This window comes from Lutzomyia longipalpis, chromosome 4 (assembly GCF_024334085.1).
Source record: "Lutzomyia longipalpis isolate SR_M1_2022 chromosome 4, ASM2433408v1".
In the NCBI taxonomy this organism is placed as follows: domain Eukaryota; kingdom Metazoa; phylum Arthropoda; class Insecta; order Diptera; family Psychodidae; genus Lutzomyia; species Lutzomyia longipalpis.
In genome coordinates, this window is record NC_074710.1 from 24,908,479 (window position 1) to 24,924,710 (window position 16,232).

General features: G+C 38.9%; 5 protein-coding genes and 2 non-coding genes across 9 annotated transcripts; 4 read left to right on the plus strand and 3 right to left on the minus strand.

The window, feature by feature from the left end:
- The first annotated feature begins 1,118 nt into the window (after positions 1 to 1,118).
- Positions 1,119 to 4,263, plus strand: LOC129795162 (allantoinase). 2 transcript variants are annotated; one of them, XM_055836234.1, is made up of 6 exons: positions 1,119 to 1,385; positions 1,556 to 1,629; positions 2,569 to 2,646; positions 2,750 to 3,011; positions 3,097 to 3,245; positions 3,436 to 4,263. In XM_055836234.1, the coding sequence occupies exons 1-6, from the start codon at positions 1,344 to 1,346 to the stop codon at positions 4,130 to 4,132; spliced, it is 1,302 nt and encodes a 433-aa protein (XP_055692209.1). In that variant the 5' UTR covers positions 1,119 to 1,343; the 3' UTR covers positions 4,133 to 4,263. The 2 variants fall into 2 exon arrangements, with proteins under 2 accessions (XP_055692209.1, XP_055692208.1); XM_055836233.1 differs by having other exon boundaries at positions 1,163 to 1,456.
- Positions 4,264 to 4,366: 103 nt separating this feature from the next.
- Positions 4,367 to 5,924, minus strand: LOC129795275 (cytochrome P450 6g1-like). The gene is made up of 2 exons (XM_055836361.1): positions 4,868 to 5,924; positions 4,367 to 4,800 (listed from the first exon to the last, which is right to left on the minus strand). The coding sequence occupies exons 1-2, from the start codon at positions 5,922 to 5,924 to the stop codon at positions 4,367 to 4,369; spliced, it is 1,491 nt and encodes a 496-aa protein (XP_055692336.1).
- A 399-nt stretch (positions 5,925 to 6,323) lies between these two features.
- LOC129795155 (uncharacterized) lies at positions 6,324 to 12,284 on the minus strand. Its single transcript, XM_055836221.1, has 6 exons — positions 10,416 to 12,284; positions 10,149 to 10,218; positions 8,954 to 9,873; positions 7,271 to 7,401; positions 6,732 to 7,188; positions 6,324 to 6,620 (listed from the first exon to the last, which is right to left on the minus strand). The coding sequence occupies exons 1-6, from the start codon at positions 12,111 to 12,113 to the stop codon at positions 6,543 to 6,545; spliced, it is 3,354 nt and encodes a 1,117-aa protein (XP_055692196.1). The 5' UTR covers positions 12,114 to 12,284; the 3' UTR covers positions 6,324 to 6,542.
- Trnak-cuu (transfer RNA lysine (anticodon CUU)) lies at positions 7,446 to 7,518 on the minus strand. The gene has a single exon. It is a non-coding gene; the product is annotated as a tRNA-Lys (tRNA).
- Trnak-cuu (transfer RNA lysine (anticodon CUU)) lies at positions 7,764 to 7,836 on the plus strand. The gene has a single exon. It is a non-coding gene; the product is annotated as a tRNA-Lys (tRNA).
- Positions 12,285 to 12,412: 128 nt separating the features above from the next.
- On the plus strand, positions 12,413 to 13,852 carry LOC129795182 (H/ACA ribonucleoprotein complex non-core subunit NAF1). The gene has a single exon (XM_055836260.1). It carries the CDS (start codon positions 12,596 to 12,598, stop codon positions 13,757 to 13,759), a length of 1,164 nt encoding a protein of 387 aa, XP_055692235.1. The 5' UTR covers positions 12,413 to 12,595; the 3' UTR covers positions 13,760 to 13,852.
- Positions 13,853 to 14,116: 264 nt separating this feature from the next.
- On the plus strand, positions 14,117 to 16,213 carry LOC129795184 (death-associated inhibitor of apoptosis 2). 2 transcript variants are annotated; one of them, XM_055836264.1, is made up of 4 exons: positions 14,117 to 14,309; positions 14,380 to 15,278; positions 15,341 to 15,925; positions 15,991 to 16,213. In XM_055836264.1, exons 2-4 carry the CDS (start codon positions 14,453 to 14,455, stop codon positions 16,077 to 16,079), a joined length of 1,500 nt encoding a protein of 499 aa, XP_055692239.1. In that variant the 5' UTR covers positions 14,117 to 14,309; positions 14,380 to 14,452; the 3' UTR covers positions 16,080 to 16,213. The 2 variants fall into 2 exon arrangements, with proteins under 2 accessions (XP_055692239.1, XP_055692240.1); XM_055836265.1 differs by lacking the exon at positions 14,117 to 14,309 and having other exon boundaries at positions 14,316 to 15,278.
- Positions 16,214 to 16,232: the final 19 nt, after the last annotated feature.

Sequence of the window (16,232 nt, forward strand, 5' to 3'; positions counted from 1 at the left end):
AAAAACGTTTTCATTTCAAAATCGCATTTTTGATTTCCTTCCCGCGAGACGTATGAATTTACGATATAGTCTCATAGAATAAACACCGAAAAAAAGTACTTTTAAGCTGAAAAGTAAAAATTTTCAAGTAATGATTTATTGGTGCACATAGCACACAATTTTTCCATTTAGATGACTTGAAGATTTCTGCACCAGAGGATTCAAAATGTTTTAAAGTCTTAATTTTTTTTAAGATTTTGTAAAAGTGGTTGAAACATTCCTTTAAAATTCAATTGAAATAATTTACAAACTGCTGTGTTATAGGAAAGACGCAGTTTCACCAGGTTTCAAAATACCCTTTTATACATGCGACGTTTCGCGAATTTTATTCTCTCTTCATCAGGTCTTTAAACTTATTTTTGTGTTAATTCAAAAATCTTTCGTAATTTTAGTATTTTTGAAACAGTTTTTTTTAAATGTTAAATTGCCAATAAAAATACTGCTGTTAAAAAGAGAATTAATTATAGCAACATCTCAGTTCAGAAGAGATTGATTCCCTTAAAAACTAATTATATAAAATACATACTACCCCATTAAACTCTTTTTAAAATAAAAAAATTAAATTAGGTATTTTTTGATTTTTTTTAATCCTAATTAATTCTTCCCTCTTTTAGCATACCTACCTAATATTAATTAATATTTTATTTAAGCTATATGGTTGCTAATTATGCATTTTCATCATAGCTACTGTTGCGAAATGTTCGTTAACCCCGAAATATAAGTTAAGATAAAAAAAACTCCTGCTGAGCAACAATCTGGTCAACAACCTAAATTATCTGGCACAATAGGCTCTGTTAGCTCCTCAAACACTTCCAAATCTTTGCAGCAACAACAAAAAAAAACCGCCACTCAGATTGTCTTTTATCACATCCCAAACCCCTTATCGCGTATTTGGACGTACGTACAGCAGGCCTGTTATGCGCGGGAGATTCCAATGAGTGATAACGCGGCTCAACTAGCTCGTGTAGTGGCCAACAAAAAGCGCCTTCGGCTCCCATCGCCACCGATCCCTCTTCAAACGTTCCCCGCCACGTGATCATGTGCCTTGGAGATCATCCAAGAGACAATAAAAATAGTCTATTGAATCTCTACGGGGCAGTCTTCAACCACTTTCCGGACGTGCAAGTCGCTTCTCCAAAAAAGTGCTCCTTCCAATCCTCTATCTCTGTCTGTCTATTGAGTGATCTCTGTACAATATCTCTATACTACGACTCGGGTGCTTTTGCCAAAAAAAAATTAAAGTTCTAATTTTTTGAATAAAAAAAAAATGGATACACTTTTCGTGAGTAAGAGAATTTTTGTGGATGGTGAGCTCATTGAAGGTGCTATCCTTGTTTCGGATCAAGGTAAAATTACTGATATTTTTACAAAGCCAGGACAAGTAAATTCCTGGATTTATCAAAATGGATCAGGAGAGGTGATTTTTATTTTAGTTTTTTTTTCTTTTTCATTTGAAAATCTTCAACTATCCCCGTGAATTATCCTTCTTAGCATATACCTACAATTCTTCTTTTAGATTGTGGATTACGGTGACCTAATCATTATGCCTGGCCTAGTTGACTCTCATGTGCACATCAATGAGCCCGGAAGGTATGTAATTTTTTTTCCTCCTAATTCGCATTTCTATGCATCGTTTGCAATCATCACTCTCACTTTTTTGAGCATGGGGTACCTACCTAATTTTTTTTTTTTGGAAATCACATAATTTATTGTTACACAGACTTTTCTTTGCGCTAAAGAGCTTCTCTTTGTTTGCTAATTTGTCTACAACAAAAGCACCAAGAAATTTTTTTTGCAAATATTTGTGTATTTGTTATGAGAAAACATTTTATATTCCAACTTAATCATCATGGTGTTGTATAGTATGTATAAGAAAACCCCTTTTGGCCAGCAGTGCTTATTCTAATTATTCCGGATTTTCTTATCAGCATCAACTTTCGACCTTCACTATTTTTTCTATAATTTTATTGGGAACACATAGAGCGGATTAATTTATATTGACAATTTATGATGCCATGTGCTTGATTTGAATTTCCAATGTAGCTTTTTTTTTATCTACTATAACTCCACATATACATAAATCCACATACATAATTCTACATGTATGTATGTTATTTGGTACAAAATTGACACCAAGAAGATTTGAAATTGAATTCTAATGAAATCTTTCAAAGGCACAGGACAGCAAAAAGAATGTAAAACAAGCTTATACGTAAGTTGATTAATCTTTCTGCTAACTTTCCAATCTAGTCGTGTAATTCTTTCAGAAGCCCAAGAATAAGCAGACTGAAATTTATATCATGTATACCTACATACTTTCAAGAAAAAAAAATCAAAAAAAAAATACATTAACAACTTCCCCTCAAAAAAAAATCATTGAAAATTCGAATCATCGAACTTTAAGAAGTTATTTCGGCAAATCATCTAAAAAAAAAAAGAAAAGAATTTTCCAAACATTTCGGCAAGTACATGGTTTAGCTTCATTTTGAATTTATAAAACTGAAAAAAAAATTAACTTAAATATTTCAGATCAGAATGGGAAGGATTTGCAACAGCTACAAAAGCAGCAGCAGCCGGTGGTTTCACGACAATTGCTGATATGCCATTGTAAGTACCAAATAATGTTTTCCTACCAAAATAATTATTTAACAAAAATTACCAATTATGTGAATAACTTCCAAATGCATAAGAAAAATTTTTTTTGTGCCAGAAATTCAATCCCACCCACAACAACAGTTGAAAACCTCAAGGCTAAGACAAGTGTTGCTCATGGGAAAGTCTTTGTTGATGTAGCCTTCTGGGGTGGATTAATTCCCGGCAATGCTTCGAGTCTTTTGCCACTCGTGCAGAACGGTGTGATTGGTTTCAAGTGCTTCCTCTGCCCCAGTGGTGTCCCTGAATTTCCGCATGTGGATGAGGAACAAGTTGAGGAAGCACTCAAAATCCTCGAAGGCACTCAGAGTCTTCTAGCTGTAAGATTCTTAATTTTCTTTTTGTTAAGCTTTTTCATTTGGCTAATTTTTCGGGGTTTTTTCTTCTTCTTGGTCTGTTTTGCAGTTCCATGCTGAGGTGGAATGTCCATCACACGGTAGCACCGTAAATGAAGCAGATAATCCCAGAAAGTACACCACATACCTCAATTCTAGACCATCCGAAATGGAAATAAAGGCTATCGATATGGTTACCAGACTTACAGCAAAATACAAGTAAGTTTAAATTTGTAAAAAGAAAAAGAATAAATTGCGTAATAATTGAAACTCCAAGAAAAAAATTAATCGAAATTAAAATTCTATTTTTAAACAAATAAAAAAAATCTTCAATTAATCTAGCAAAATTTAAAAATCAATACTTATATTTCTGAACTTGACGAATGAACTTTTCAATTGAACTTTGCAGCGTGCGCACACACATTGTTCATCTCTCATCTGCCCAGTCACTTCCAATGATAAATGTGGCCCGAATGAATGGCGCCAGGCTAACTGTGGAGACATGCCATCACTACCTCACCCTCTCCGCCGAAGAAGTCCCCGATGCACATACGGAATATAAATGCGCACCACCCATTCGTTCAGCTGAGAATCGCCAAAAGCTCTGGGATGCAATTAGATCTGGTGAGATTGATATGGTGGTGTCTGATCACTCACCAAGTACACCTGGAATTAAACTTCTCACCTACGGGAAGACACGTGGTGATTTTATGCGTGCATGGGGTGGAATATCATCCGTACAATTTGGTTTATCACTCTTCTGGACCCATTGTCAAAGTGAGGGATTCACCCTTGCAGACGTTCATCGACTTCTATGCCAGGAACCAGCGAAATTACTCGGTATTGATGGGTATAAAGGAAGAATTGCCATTGGCTATGATGCGGATCTCTGCGTTTGGGATCCAGATGCATCCTTCAGCATTACCAGCGATATAATTCACTTTCAGAACAAGGCAAATCCCTACATGGGTAGAGTGGTCCGTGGGAAGGTCCATGCGACTATTCTAAGGGGTCAAGTTGTCTTTCAGGATGGTGAAAGATTTACCAATCCAATGGGAAAATTAATTCTCAAGAAAACCGCAAAAAGGGCTGTTCAGTTTCAATAAAAATGTGATTGGGGAGAACAGGGTAGAATAAAAACTTCAAGTTGCTTCCGTAATTAAAATTTTTTTGGGCATCTTTCCATGGTCATTCGTGTGATTTGTAAAATAAAGTGATGATTTACAAAGGAAAAAAATTCTTTTAGTATTATTTTTCGATAAGAAAACTTTAAATTTAATTATTATGTATCATCGTACAGTGATTTTTTTTGTTACTCCTTTTTAAAAGACATTAATCACTTAAATTTCAACAAAACTCAAGAATATTGGCTCCTCAGAAAACATTGGTACGCTCTTTTTGTTGAAGACAATATTGTGGGGTGTTCTACTGCAGAATTCCACTTGGTACTTTGGTATAATCGTCGCAAGAGCCATTTTAACTTGTAATGTTCCAAACCGGGATCCTAGGCAATTCCTTGGACCCTGCCCGAAGCCCAAAAGGAGATTATGATCAATGCGTGGTTCAGCATCCGGAGCAAAACGTTCTGGACTAAATGTCAGTGGGTCAGGGAAGAAGTTTGGATCTCTTTGCACAGCAATTGCAGGTATGTAGATTGGCATACCACGTGGAATTGAAAATTTATGATAGGGTTCGAGGGAATATGATGCTTTCCCATCAGCTGGCTGACACGTACGTTCGAGAAAAGGAATACTCGGATACAGACGAAGAGTCTCTAAAAAATGATTTTTTTTAAATTTAAATCTTTTAAATTTTATGTCTTAAAAAAGCGTGTTAAGAACCTTGAAAAACCATATGGAGATATTGTAAATTGTTGAAACTCTCATAGCTCATTTCTCCGTGCTCCCGATGCTCCAACAACTCATTCCTCAGCTTCTCCTGCAAATCCTGATGCCTTGCCAATTCATAGAGTGCAAAGGAGAGTACAGATGAGGATGTTTCATAGCCAGCAGCTAGAAAAACAGCTGCTTGTGCAATTAAAGCATCCATATGAAAAATTTCCTTTTGAGTGTTCTTCATTGTGATAAGAGCATCAATTAAATCATGTCGCTTCTCCCCACTCTTCTCCCGTTCTTGCATTACATCCAAAATTGCAGTCCTGAGAAATTCATCAGTTTCTTTTGAATAAAATTTTAGTCCAAAAACACTTGCAAATTCCGGGAAAAAGAAACACGCCCCAAGCTCAATAACACGCCACATATCCCCTGGATCCACGACTCGTTGTGCTTTCTTCAGAAAATCCGCATTGGGATTCTGGAAGCAATTGGGCTTCACACCAAAAGCACACGATGCAATTGTTTCCACTGTGTAGAGACCTGCTAATTCTTTGAGATTAATCTCTTTGCTGCTTCCTTGGGGAATTTCTTCGGATAATTTTGCCTCAAGATCCACACAGACATCAATTAGAAGCGGAAAGAAATTCTTAATTTTGTGCACTGTAAAAACGGGTGTAATATGATTACGGATATTCCTCCATGTATCACCTTTTACATTAACCAAAGTATTCATGCCAATTGGATCACTTTTGGGATCAGAAGACATCCTCCTGTCGGGAAATTGATTAAAATCCTTAACAAGGATCCTCTTAAAAAGTTTCGGATGACGTACTAGCAAACATGCTTTGTGGAAAAAATAAAAACCCGTAACTGCATCCTTCTTTGTCTTTGGATGATTGTACAAATCCAAAAAGAGTTGTGAGAAACTTGTCTTATTGAGGAGAACATTGGAAATCACACCAACTAGTGGAGGTCCAGCAACATAAGATACACCCTTTGATGTCCAAAAGTACTTTAGATACTTCTTAATGCCTATCCATGTGGCCAGAGAAGCAAATATCATCCATACTATTAAATCGAGAATACTCATAATTCTGTCTCTGCTGCTTTTCCTCTTGTTACAATTTCACCAACAACAATACACGATGTATTACACAACTATTTCAACTTACTAAACGCACTGAACACTGTGAGTCTACGACCCATTTTTATATATACAGGTAAACACACAGGAAAAGAATAATAAAATTAAGTGGCAAAAACAAAAATATATAGTCAAATAAAATTATTTTAATTAAGTAGATATTTAAGAAAACTCTATTACAATTAAAATGAAAAAAAAACCTCATGTAAAAAAATTTTCACAAAGAATTGTTTATCTAAAATAAGAATTCAGTAAACACTGATTAAGCAAAAAGGATGTTACCAAAAATAGAATTTATCTTGGATAAAAAGATATTCGTTTTGCTTATTAAATTTCATCGTATATATTTAATGCGCATTGCAACTACAAATTGTGTGAAGAATAAATTCATCTGCATAGTAAGAAGTTAATGCATTTTTTTTTCATAATGTTGTGTACCTATTATCATAAAATTACTCACTATGTCAAATTAAAAAAAAAAGAAGAATAATAATGCAGAAAAACTTACGCAGAATTCGCTCATTTAGAAGCTTTCTTTTACATAAAATGAGATGAGCTCGTGTCCATAGACTGCATAGCTTCATACTCGCCCTGAACCTGCGGAGTGGCCAAAGACTAAAAATAAAAAAAAGAAAAATAATATTTTTGAATTAAAACGTGTTGATTAAATACATTTAATTTAATTTACTCAGAAAAGCAGAAGAAGAATTTCATTGATCTTCTCACCTGATATTCATCCCTCAGCTGTGGTGTCCTGTCTGGCTCCTGTTGTGGCGGCAACACTGACGGTGGTGCCAGATCATCCAGTGAGAGTTGCGTATTAAATTGATCAGATTGCTCTAGATTCTCCTGCACAGGTGGAGCTTCTTCCATTGGCTCATCCGGTGGTTGTTCAGGTGTTGATTCGGGACGCCTCACAAGGTCCAACATATCGAGCATGTTACGCTTAACAGTATTCTCATTGGCCTCTTCAACTGTAGCATAAACACTCTTCCGTTCGCATACAACCATATGGGATGCCACCACATTGCCATCATTGCCTGCAAAGCCACATACGCATACCACATCTGCACCCAGAGGAGCAGCACTCTGCGGTGGTGATGAGCACAACGTATAGTGATCCATGAGAGCCCTTAGGCAGCATGTCTGGTACTTGTTGCACTTTGAGCATTTCATTAAACCCCTTTATGGATTAATTTGGAAATAAGAATCAAAGAATTATTAACTTATATTGCAGAAGGATGGTAAATAGTAAAGAAACTTACACAATGTGATTTTCCTCTTCAAAATCATAATCGCACTCAAGGCAATGTCGTCCATTCGGGATGTACATTGACACGCCATCTAAAGAAGGATTTGGATTTGCCGGACGTACAGGTGCAACATCAGCTTTAGCCTGGTAGAAAGTAAAAAAAAAAAGAAATAATTAAAAAAAGTGATCGCCCAACGTGGGGCTCGAACCCACGACCCTGAGATTAAGAGTCTCATGCTCTACCGACTGAGCTAGCCGGGCTATGTGTCATACCCTGTTTAACTTTGCTCACATGTTCAGAGAGAAAAATATCTATCTTCAGGGGAAGAAATTTGTGACGTCACTACAAATTGAAAGTGCATTGAAATAAAAATTAAAAAGATTTTTGTCAGCTGTAAAAAATATTTTCTGCCTTCAGGAAAAAATGTATGTAATAAATAAAATCAAAAGTGATGTGCTTAATAAAGCAGCCGCGGCGGATTTCCTTCTGCCGGCTTCACAATCAAGCCCGGCTAGCTCAGTCGGTAGAGCATGAGACTCTTAATCTCAGGGTCGTGGGTTCGAGCCCCACGTTGGGCGAACTTTTTTTCGCATCCTTCTCAAAAAATGCTTTTTATTCATTCTCTCGTCAATATAAAATTCAAATAACAAAGAAATATATTTCGTCTTTTAAACGAAATTGATAGAAAAATATGGAATATAGCTTTAAAACAAAAAATTAGCACACGTGCTAAATGGGGACAATAATCAAGAAAATAAAAATTTAAACAATTTCAACAAATAACATGGCAATCACGTGATAAAATATTTGTTTTGGGAATAGATAACATCCCTCACATGTTGCCCGCATGTGGCACAACAATGTGTATGGCGATTGTAAATTACTCAATGATGATAACATACAACTCTTATCTACTTGACGGAAATAGAAACGCGACGACGCACATGAGTTTTTTTTTGTATACAAAACCAAAAGTCAACAAAAGCTTAAATTTTTGAATTTTGCACACGAGAAATTCTTGTGTTAAACAAAGCAAATACGCCGGGATTTTTAATCATGTGCAAAAATATGAAAACTTGTCAAAAAAAGTCATATTTTAGCAGAAAATTATTGTTCTTATCGCTCTGAGAACTATTTAAAAAAAAAATAAAGCAACTTGAATACCCTTTTCTTCCCGAAATGGTTTTATGTGTTCCCGGAAAGTGCCATAAGTGGCTGGAAGTAGTGCCGGATGATTGTCAATTGCATCAGGAAGTTTTTTAGGGATCTTAGGAACTTCCTTTTCAACACCCGCCTGATCCTTGATGTCATCTTTGGGTCAAAATCTGTCCATTTTGGAAGTCCCCCTTGCAATAGCGTGAAGCACTTTTATAGACTCAGATTTTGACCCAAAGATGACATCAAGGATCAGCCGGGTGTTGAAAAGGAACTTCCTTAGATCCCTTAGAAACTTCCTAATGCAATGGACAGTCATCCGGCACTACTTCCAGCTACTTATGGCACTTTCCGGGAACACATAAAACCATTCCGGGAAGAAAAGTGTATTCAAAAAACAAAGAAATTTCAAGTTGCTGTTTAAAGAAAAAACTTAAAAAAAAAACCTCCATAAAACTTAAATAAAAAGAGGCTCTTTTGCAAAAATCTTCAAGAGACACGAATGCCATAAAAAGAAAAGCTTTTTCTTTATTTACTCACCTTGGGCTTTGTAATGTTGGTTATCCCCTTATTGACGGGAAGAAGTTCATTCTGGTGCCAAGCATGTGACACATGGGCATACAATTGATGAAGCTTATGCGCTGATTTTGAAACAAATCCCAAAGAACAGCGTCCACACTTCTTTGTTGCAGTCTTCAGCATGTGCTGACGCAAATGTTTCAAATAACCCAACACATTGGCATAGAGGGTCTCCTCTGCCGTGGCAGCCAAGTAAATCTTCAAGCAGAATGGACACTGAAGCATTGCAGATAGTTTGTGCTTGGCATAGAAATGATCAATCGTCTGACGGAGTACAGAACTCCTGTATTCGCATCCGCCACACTTGTAGGGCATCTCAGATGTAACATGCCGTACCCCCATGTGACTCACGAGGGCTACAAGTGTAGCATGCCTCTGTTCGCAGATGAGACAATTGAAGCCACCACCCTGTGCCATGTATTTCGTATCAATTGGATGCGAAAGGAGAATGTGGCGCGTTTGACCCTCAGGCGTGGTGAATCTATCCAAGCAATACCGACAAATCTTCCTGCCCACGCTCGTGGTAACGTGCGTAAACAAATGATCCATGAGATCGGTGTTGTTCGTTAGAACTTTGTCACAATCCGGACATTTTATCTCAAAATTCACCATTTCACCCGCCTGCAGGGTAGTCCCTTCACCTTCATAGGTGGCATAGTAGTAGCCCTCGAGGCTTATTTTGTCAGCCGTATCCTCCTTCCTGGGACGGCCAATTTTCCCCGAAGACGTAGGCGTTGCAGCAACCGCCAATGTGGGTGGTGGTGCAGCCACTTGACCACGCCGTGTTGAAACTGGCGTTGCCGGTGATTGTTTTGCTTTCTCCTTTGGCGTTGAAGCCTTTGGGGAATCATCTGCTACAGGTATTGTCGATGCTGATGGCACTAAAACCCATTTAAAAAAAAATACACACGACCAATGAGAAAATATCTCAACAACAAAAAATCCAACAATTTTCAAGTCAATCTCCCAACATTCCTCAATAGCAAACTCCTTTGATTCTTTCATTAACAGTTTATTTTTTTTTTTTTTCATTTTAGAAACATTTTCAAAAAAAAAAGTAATTAATCAAATAAACAAAGTTGCTGATTGGGAAATGTTGAGGAGTAAAACAGAAAGACACATTTAAACTAAAGAAACTTTTAACATTTTCACATACTTTTGCGCTTTCCGGAGGGCTTATTCGTTGCAGAAAAGTGTTGCCAATTTTGGAATGGATCAGCTGCAACCTAAAACGATACAATTTTTTTTTTATAATTTTAAGAAATAATCCTTACATAATTGTTCTGCATTAAAAGAATTTTGTAAACCAACAATACTTAAAAAAAAAACAAATCTAAATTATTTTAAGAGCAACAAAAAAATCTTTTGCACAATTTTTTATTAGATCAAGGAAATGTAAAAAAAAAATAAACAAAGTTTTTACCTTATTGAGGCGACTGGTGAGGGATGATTTATGATCCAGACGCGTCTGTTCAGCAAGATGATTAACAATGTTATCGAAAGCTTGTCCAGGAGTTGATCCATACCATTCCCTCCAAACCAATTCATCCAGGAATTGTTGTATAATAGCACGCGAGAGCAGAGACAATGTATTTTGGAACATTCGTGGCACAATACGCCTCAGGTAGTCCATAATTGTTGCATTACTGTTGCGACTTGAATCCGATGGCAGTGCTTGATGAACGGTCTTAAAGCCCAATGTGTGAAGGCAACTCTTGTCCACCGTGAGATCCGTCAGGATGATACTATCGCGATTCACCCATTCCTTCAGGGGTTCAAGAATTCTCTCAAAGCGCTTCTTATTGTTCTTATCCGGTCCCGTGTATGGTTCAATCGCACGCAAGCGAATGAGTTTGCCATCTGGATCGTAAACTCCCAATACCTCAACTTTTACTTGCCTCTGCTGCCCATCTTGTGTGGTAGTACCGAGAGATATAACCCCAACCTCAATTTTCTTTCCTGGTCCTCCGAGAAGGGTGATGTGGTAGTACAGCGCGACAGTGCAAACTGCCCGGAGGAATGTGTAGATACCCTTAACGTAGAGATTATCCACTTTGACCCACTGCACAACATTTGGGACATTTGTCTGGCATGCCCAATGGTAGATAAGTTTAAGAATCACTGAAGGTGGATGAGTGGAACCTTCGAAGATGGATGCATTGAAAACGGACACATAGCGCGTTGGGCAGCATGAACTTATCCAAACATATCCCCCTGAGTATGGGAATTTTGAGCTGTCTGAATACATTCCCAGCTTGAGAGATGTATCCGGATGTAGCTGACATGATTGTGCACTACGCACTAGTCCCTGCTGGATGAGCCACTCTGTAAATTTGGTTGTAGGATACGTGAGAACACTCTTGACCTTTGTATCGAGTGTCCCGCGATCCGACTGGATACCATCCTTGATTTTCAGCGATGGTCGCGCAACAACCACCAGAGATGGGTAGGTCTTGCCCTGGAGTTTATTGAATGTTATTTCACGGCTGTCTGCAGCTGCTTTTCCACTATCTTCCTTCGTAAGATCCACAACTTCTTTTGTCTTTGATGGGGATTCCTTCCCAGCAGCTGGGGCGGCATTATTGAGACTCAATCCACCCACTGATGTTGCTTCTGACGGGCGAACCTTGGCAACAACAGCCGGAATTTTGACCGGAGCCTCAGGTTTTGCTGACTTCTTCCCACTCGCAGCAGGAGATACTGCCGGGGATTCCTTCTTCTTTTCTTGCTTCAGTATTGCTTTGCGTTTTGCCAGCGGCATGTAGTCCTCATCATTGAAATCCTCATCGTCATCATCATTTATCTCAATATTTTCTGTTGGTGCATTTGTGTATCTTCCTGTTTTGGACTTTTGAACAGCTGCACGAACTTTTTTTCCCTCATTCCGGAAGGTTGATAGCGGCTGCGCAACTTCCTCGAGACCGGTAACCAAGCCAGTTATTTGATATGCCGAAAAGATATTTCCATTGAAGATATTTTGTCCCGAACCATCCTTCATTACATCCGTAATCTTTGACCGGATATCATTGTGCTCCCTCTCAGCCCTTTCGTACGCCTCCAGCTGCACAGGGCTCAGCTCCTCCTGCCAACATTCCATATCCAATGTCACAAATTCCGGCATGATTCCTCCTAAAAATCCACTGCAATGTAATAGTTAGACACTCCCTTTGCAAAATTTCACTACTTTTATTCCAAGATAGTCAATATTTTATATGAAAAACACGAAAATATCGCGCCAGCGAAAACTTCTGTCAAACAAAAATGACAAATGGCGGCGTCTGGAAAGACTGGAAGAATTGCAATGATTTCCAAGATTTCTATGCCTTCCATTGGAAAACTACTGATAATATATTGGAAGTTTCACTTCATTAAATGTCCTTGGAAAATCTATGGATTTTCCTTGGACTTTAACGACATTTCTTGAAATTCTTAATTTTCCAAGGATAAAATCGAAAATCCAAGAGAAATTAATGGATGATTTCCATTGCTTTTGGGTTAATTGGTTTCCCCGCGTGCTGTGTATCACAACAAAAGAAGACGGATTTATTTTGTTGAAAGAACGAAAAAAAAGCTTCTCTAAAGTTTTATTTAATTCACAATAAAATGGATATAAGTGGAGAAACTAATGATGAAGGTAATTCTAAGGAACAAGGTGAAGAAGCAGCCCAAAAACATGTGATTGAAGCGATTGAAGAAAACCAAACACTGGAAAGAAGTGCTGTTAATTCTCTAGCTCTTCTGGCCGCCTACAACTCATCATCGGACAGTGAAAGCGATTCTGAATCATCATCCTCATCTTCCACATCTTCATCAAGTTCCAGCAGTGAACCAGAAGTAGAGGAGGAAGTTGTTGTTAACAAAGCCAAAATCTACAGAGATGATCAACATGAGGAATCCGGAGATTCCGGAAGTGAAGGTTTCTCTTCTGATGAAAACGAAAAGATGAAGTCACCATCTCAGCGACCAGCATCGCGTCAAAGGGGTGTCAAGGCCAAAGGTGAATTGGATTTGAGTGACTTGCCACCCATTGAGGATCTCCATATTTCTGTCCAGGAGAATGAATGCCTCCACCTGGGACAGATCATGTCAATTGTTGAGCAAATGGTGCTGGTTGAATCGAAACGAGGAAATGTTATTTTGGATTTAGACACTGTTCTTTTTGTTGATCGAGGCCAGAAGATTCTGGGCAAAATCTTCGATGTCTTGGGCCCAATAGATCAACCAATCTACTGCGTTCGTTTCAATTCCTCCGGCCAGATTGCCGAGAAGAATATCACAGTGGGCATGGAGGTTTTTTGGGTGTCAAAGCCCGAACACTCTTCAATCGTTGTGGTGCCCAATTTGATGCAACAAAAGGGCTCTGACGCCAGCTGGGAACACGACGTTGAACCACCGGAGGGATGCTTGGACTACTCTGATGATGAACAAGAACGCAATAGTCGACGAACACGGCGGCAGCAGCAGCAACAACAGCGAAGACCAAATGAAATTCCGAGGCAACGACAAGCTCCCAGGGGCCAGAGGCGTCCCAATATGTCATACAGGACACAACCGCCAACTATGCAGTTTCCCAGTCAGCACTGGTATCAATATCCACCGCCCACTTTACCTACATGGGGACCTGTTGGGCCTGTATATGTCAATCCTTTCGCTTATCAAACTCCGGTCATCCCATTCATGCAACCCCCGCCACCACCGCCGCCCCCAACTCACATGCCCGTTGTTAAAATGGAACACGAAGAACCTGCACCACCGGGATGCAATTAAAGAAGCTGATTTCTCTTAGGATTAAGAAATTATATAGAAAATTCAGTTAATTTTCTGAAATTTAAAAAATAAATATAAATAAAAAATTCTCAAGCTCTTTTTTTTTCATTTTCGTTGAACAACAAACAACATTTTCAAGCGCTTTTCAAAGCTATTTTTTAATGGTTTTTATTGAAGTGTTTGGATAGCTTTTTTTAATTTTCCATTTTCCCCGGAAGCTGGTAACGGGAGAAAATAGTGGGGAAGAACGATATTTTTTTTTTCAGAATAAACGTTTTGAAGGAGGGTGTTTTTTCACCCAGTTATGCACGACTTATGCAGCTATGCACGATTCTGCGGAAATTCGCCGTGGAATTTACGCAAATTTTTAATGGGTTCCAGGAGATATAAAAAGTTCATTCGGGGTTATTATTTTTGATTTAGCGAAACTTTTGTAGTTGCAATTCAACTTTTCTCTAATATTTTTTAACTTATAGTTGTGAAAAAGTACAAAAATACTTACATAAGAGTAGATAGAATGAAGAAAAGAGAGTGTATGATGTAGAATTTGGTGAGAATCCATGGAAAATGTTCGAGAAAATCATACATGGATTCAATTTTATTATGCAAATTTATGACAGGTTGGAATTTTTTTTCTGGATTCACTCAAAATTCTTCAAGCAGCCCTCGGTGTAGCCATTCCTTGAAGGAACAATGAATGATATGAAAGTAGAGGAGAATCGTTTGATGACATTCTCACGGTGGCCCAGTGATGCTCCTGTGAGTCCCGAAAGGATTGCCAAAGCGGGTTTTTTTGCCACTGGAGATGCCCTAGAGGTCCTGTGTCCGTGGTGCAAGAGACGCATTAGAGATTGGGAATATGGAGATCAGGTGATTGTGCGCCATCGTCGTCTCGATCCACTCTGTAGGTTTGTCATTAATGCCACGGAGGCTGGAAATGTCCCACGGATAAGTGGTTGTGCATCGTCTAGTTCAGCGAGAGCCCCTGCGGATGATTGGAAGAATGAAGAAACACGTCTGAGGAGTTTCTCAAAGTGGCCTGTTACCTTTGTGTCACCCCTAGCGCTGGCCAAAGCGGGCTTTTACTTTTTCAACCTCGAAGATCGCGTCAAGTGTGCATGGTGCCAAGGTGTCGTGGGTCAATGGGAGGATGGTGATGATCCCTTTGATGTGCACCAGCGTTTCTTCCCAGCATGTCCGCGTGCAGTGTTGGGACCCAATATCGACATTCCAGCTGGTGAGAGAATCTCAGAGCTTGGCATACAGACCACCAGACCACCCAAAATGCCCAAATATGCATCTCTGGATGCTCGCTTGAGAACATTTGCCCAATGGCCAAAGTCAGATATTCAACGTGGTGAAGTTTTGGCTCAGGCGGGCTTCTACTATCAGGGCAATCAGGATCAGGTGCGTTGCTTTCAGTGCGACGGAGGCCTAAAATGCTGGCTAGCAGATGATGATCCATGGTGTGAACATGCACGATGGTTTCCAAAATGCCAATTTGTTCAACTTATCAAAGGTAAGCCTTCTATACCTTAAAAAAAAAACAAAATAACTCAAGTATTTCTTATCATACTGTAGGTCAACCATACATTGATAGTGTTCAGAGAACGGCTGAAACAGCAAAACAGGAATCAAGTATGCGAGACAGACGATCTGAGCCCACAATGCTCCTGGATGAAGCAATGACAACTGAACCAGTACAGCAAACACTACAAATGGGGCTTCATGAGGGGCGCATCAGGGCAGCAGTGAAGCATCATTTGGAGCACCGTGGACGTCCTTTTGATACAGTAGATGACCTCATGCGTGCCGTGCTCAGTGGCCAGGTGTACAATGAGATGGATCTCGATGACATGGAGGCATCAAGTGACTCAAATGCCATCAGAAATCGTGTCACGGACATCCTTGGCTATTTTGTGAGCAATAGTAGTAGTACCGTGGAAAAACCAACAACCAGAGATGCTTGTGTGTCTACATCTAAGGGTACCGACGATGCCACATTACCCAGTGCAGATGAAAGTAGCACCAGTGAAATTCCTTCGACATCAAATTCAGATCCTCAGACACTCGAAGAGGAGAATAGGAAGCTCAAGGATGCTCGATTGTGCAAAATATGTATGGATGAAGAGATTTCCATTGTTTTCTTGCCCTGTGCCCACCTAGGTAAAGATTTATTTTGTGAATGTCATGAATTTTGCAAAAATATATCATTTTTTTCTCCCTAACAGCTAGCTGTGGTCAATGTGCGTCTGGCGTTACGCACTGCCCACTTTGCCGGGCTGCAATCAACGGACGCGTCCGAATATTCCTGTCGTAATGAATTTTCTGCAAATCTGAATTTACCGAATTTACGACCGCAGGAAAAATAATTACTACCTATATCTATGTTTTTGATGTATCATATTTTTGTTCTATCCTATCTCTATAAATGAATTAAATGGATTAAACACATGTCATTTATTTTAAAAAT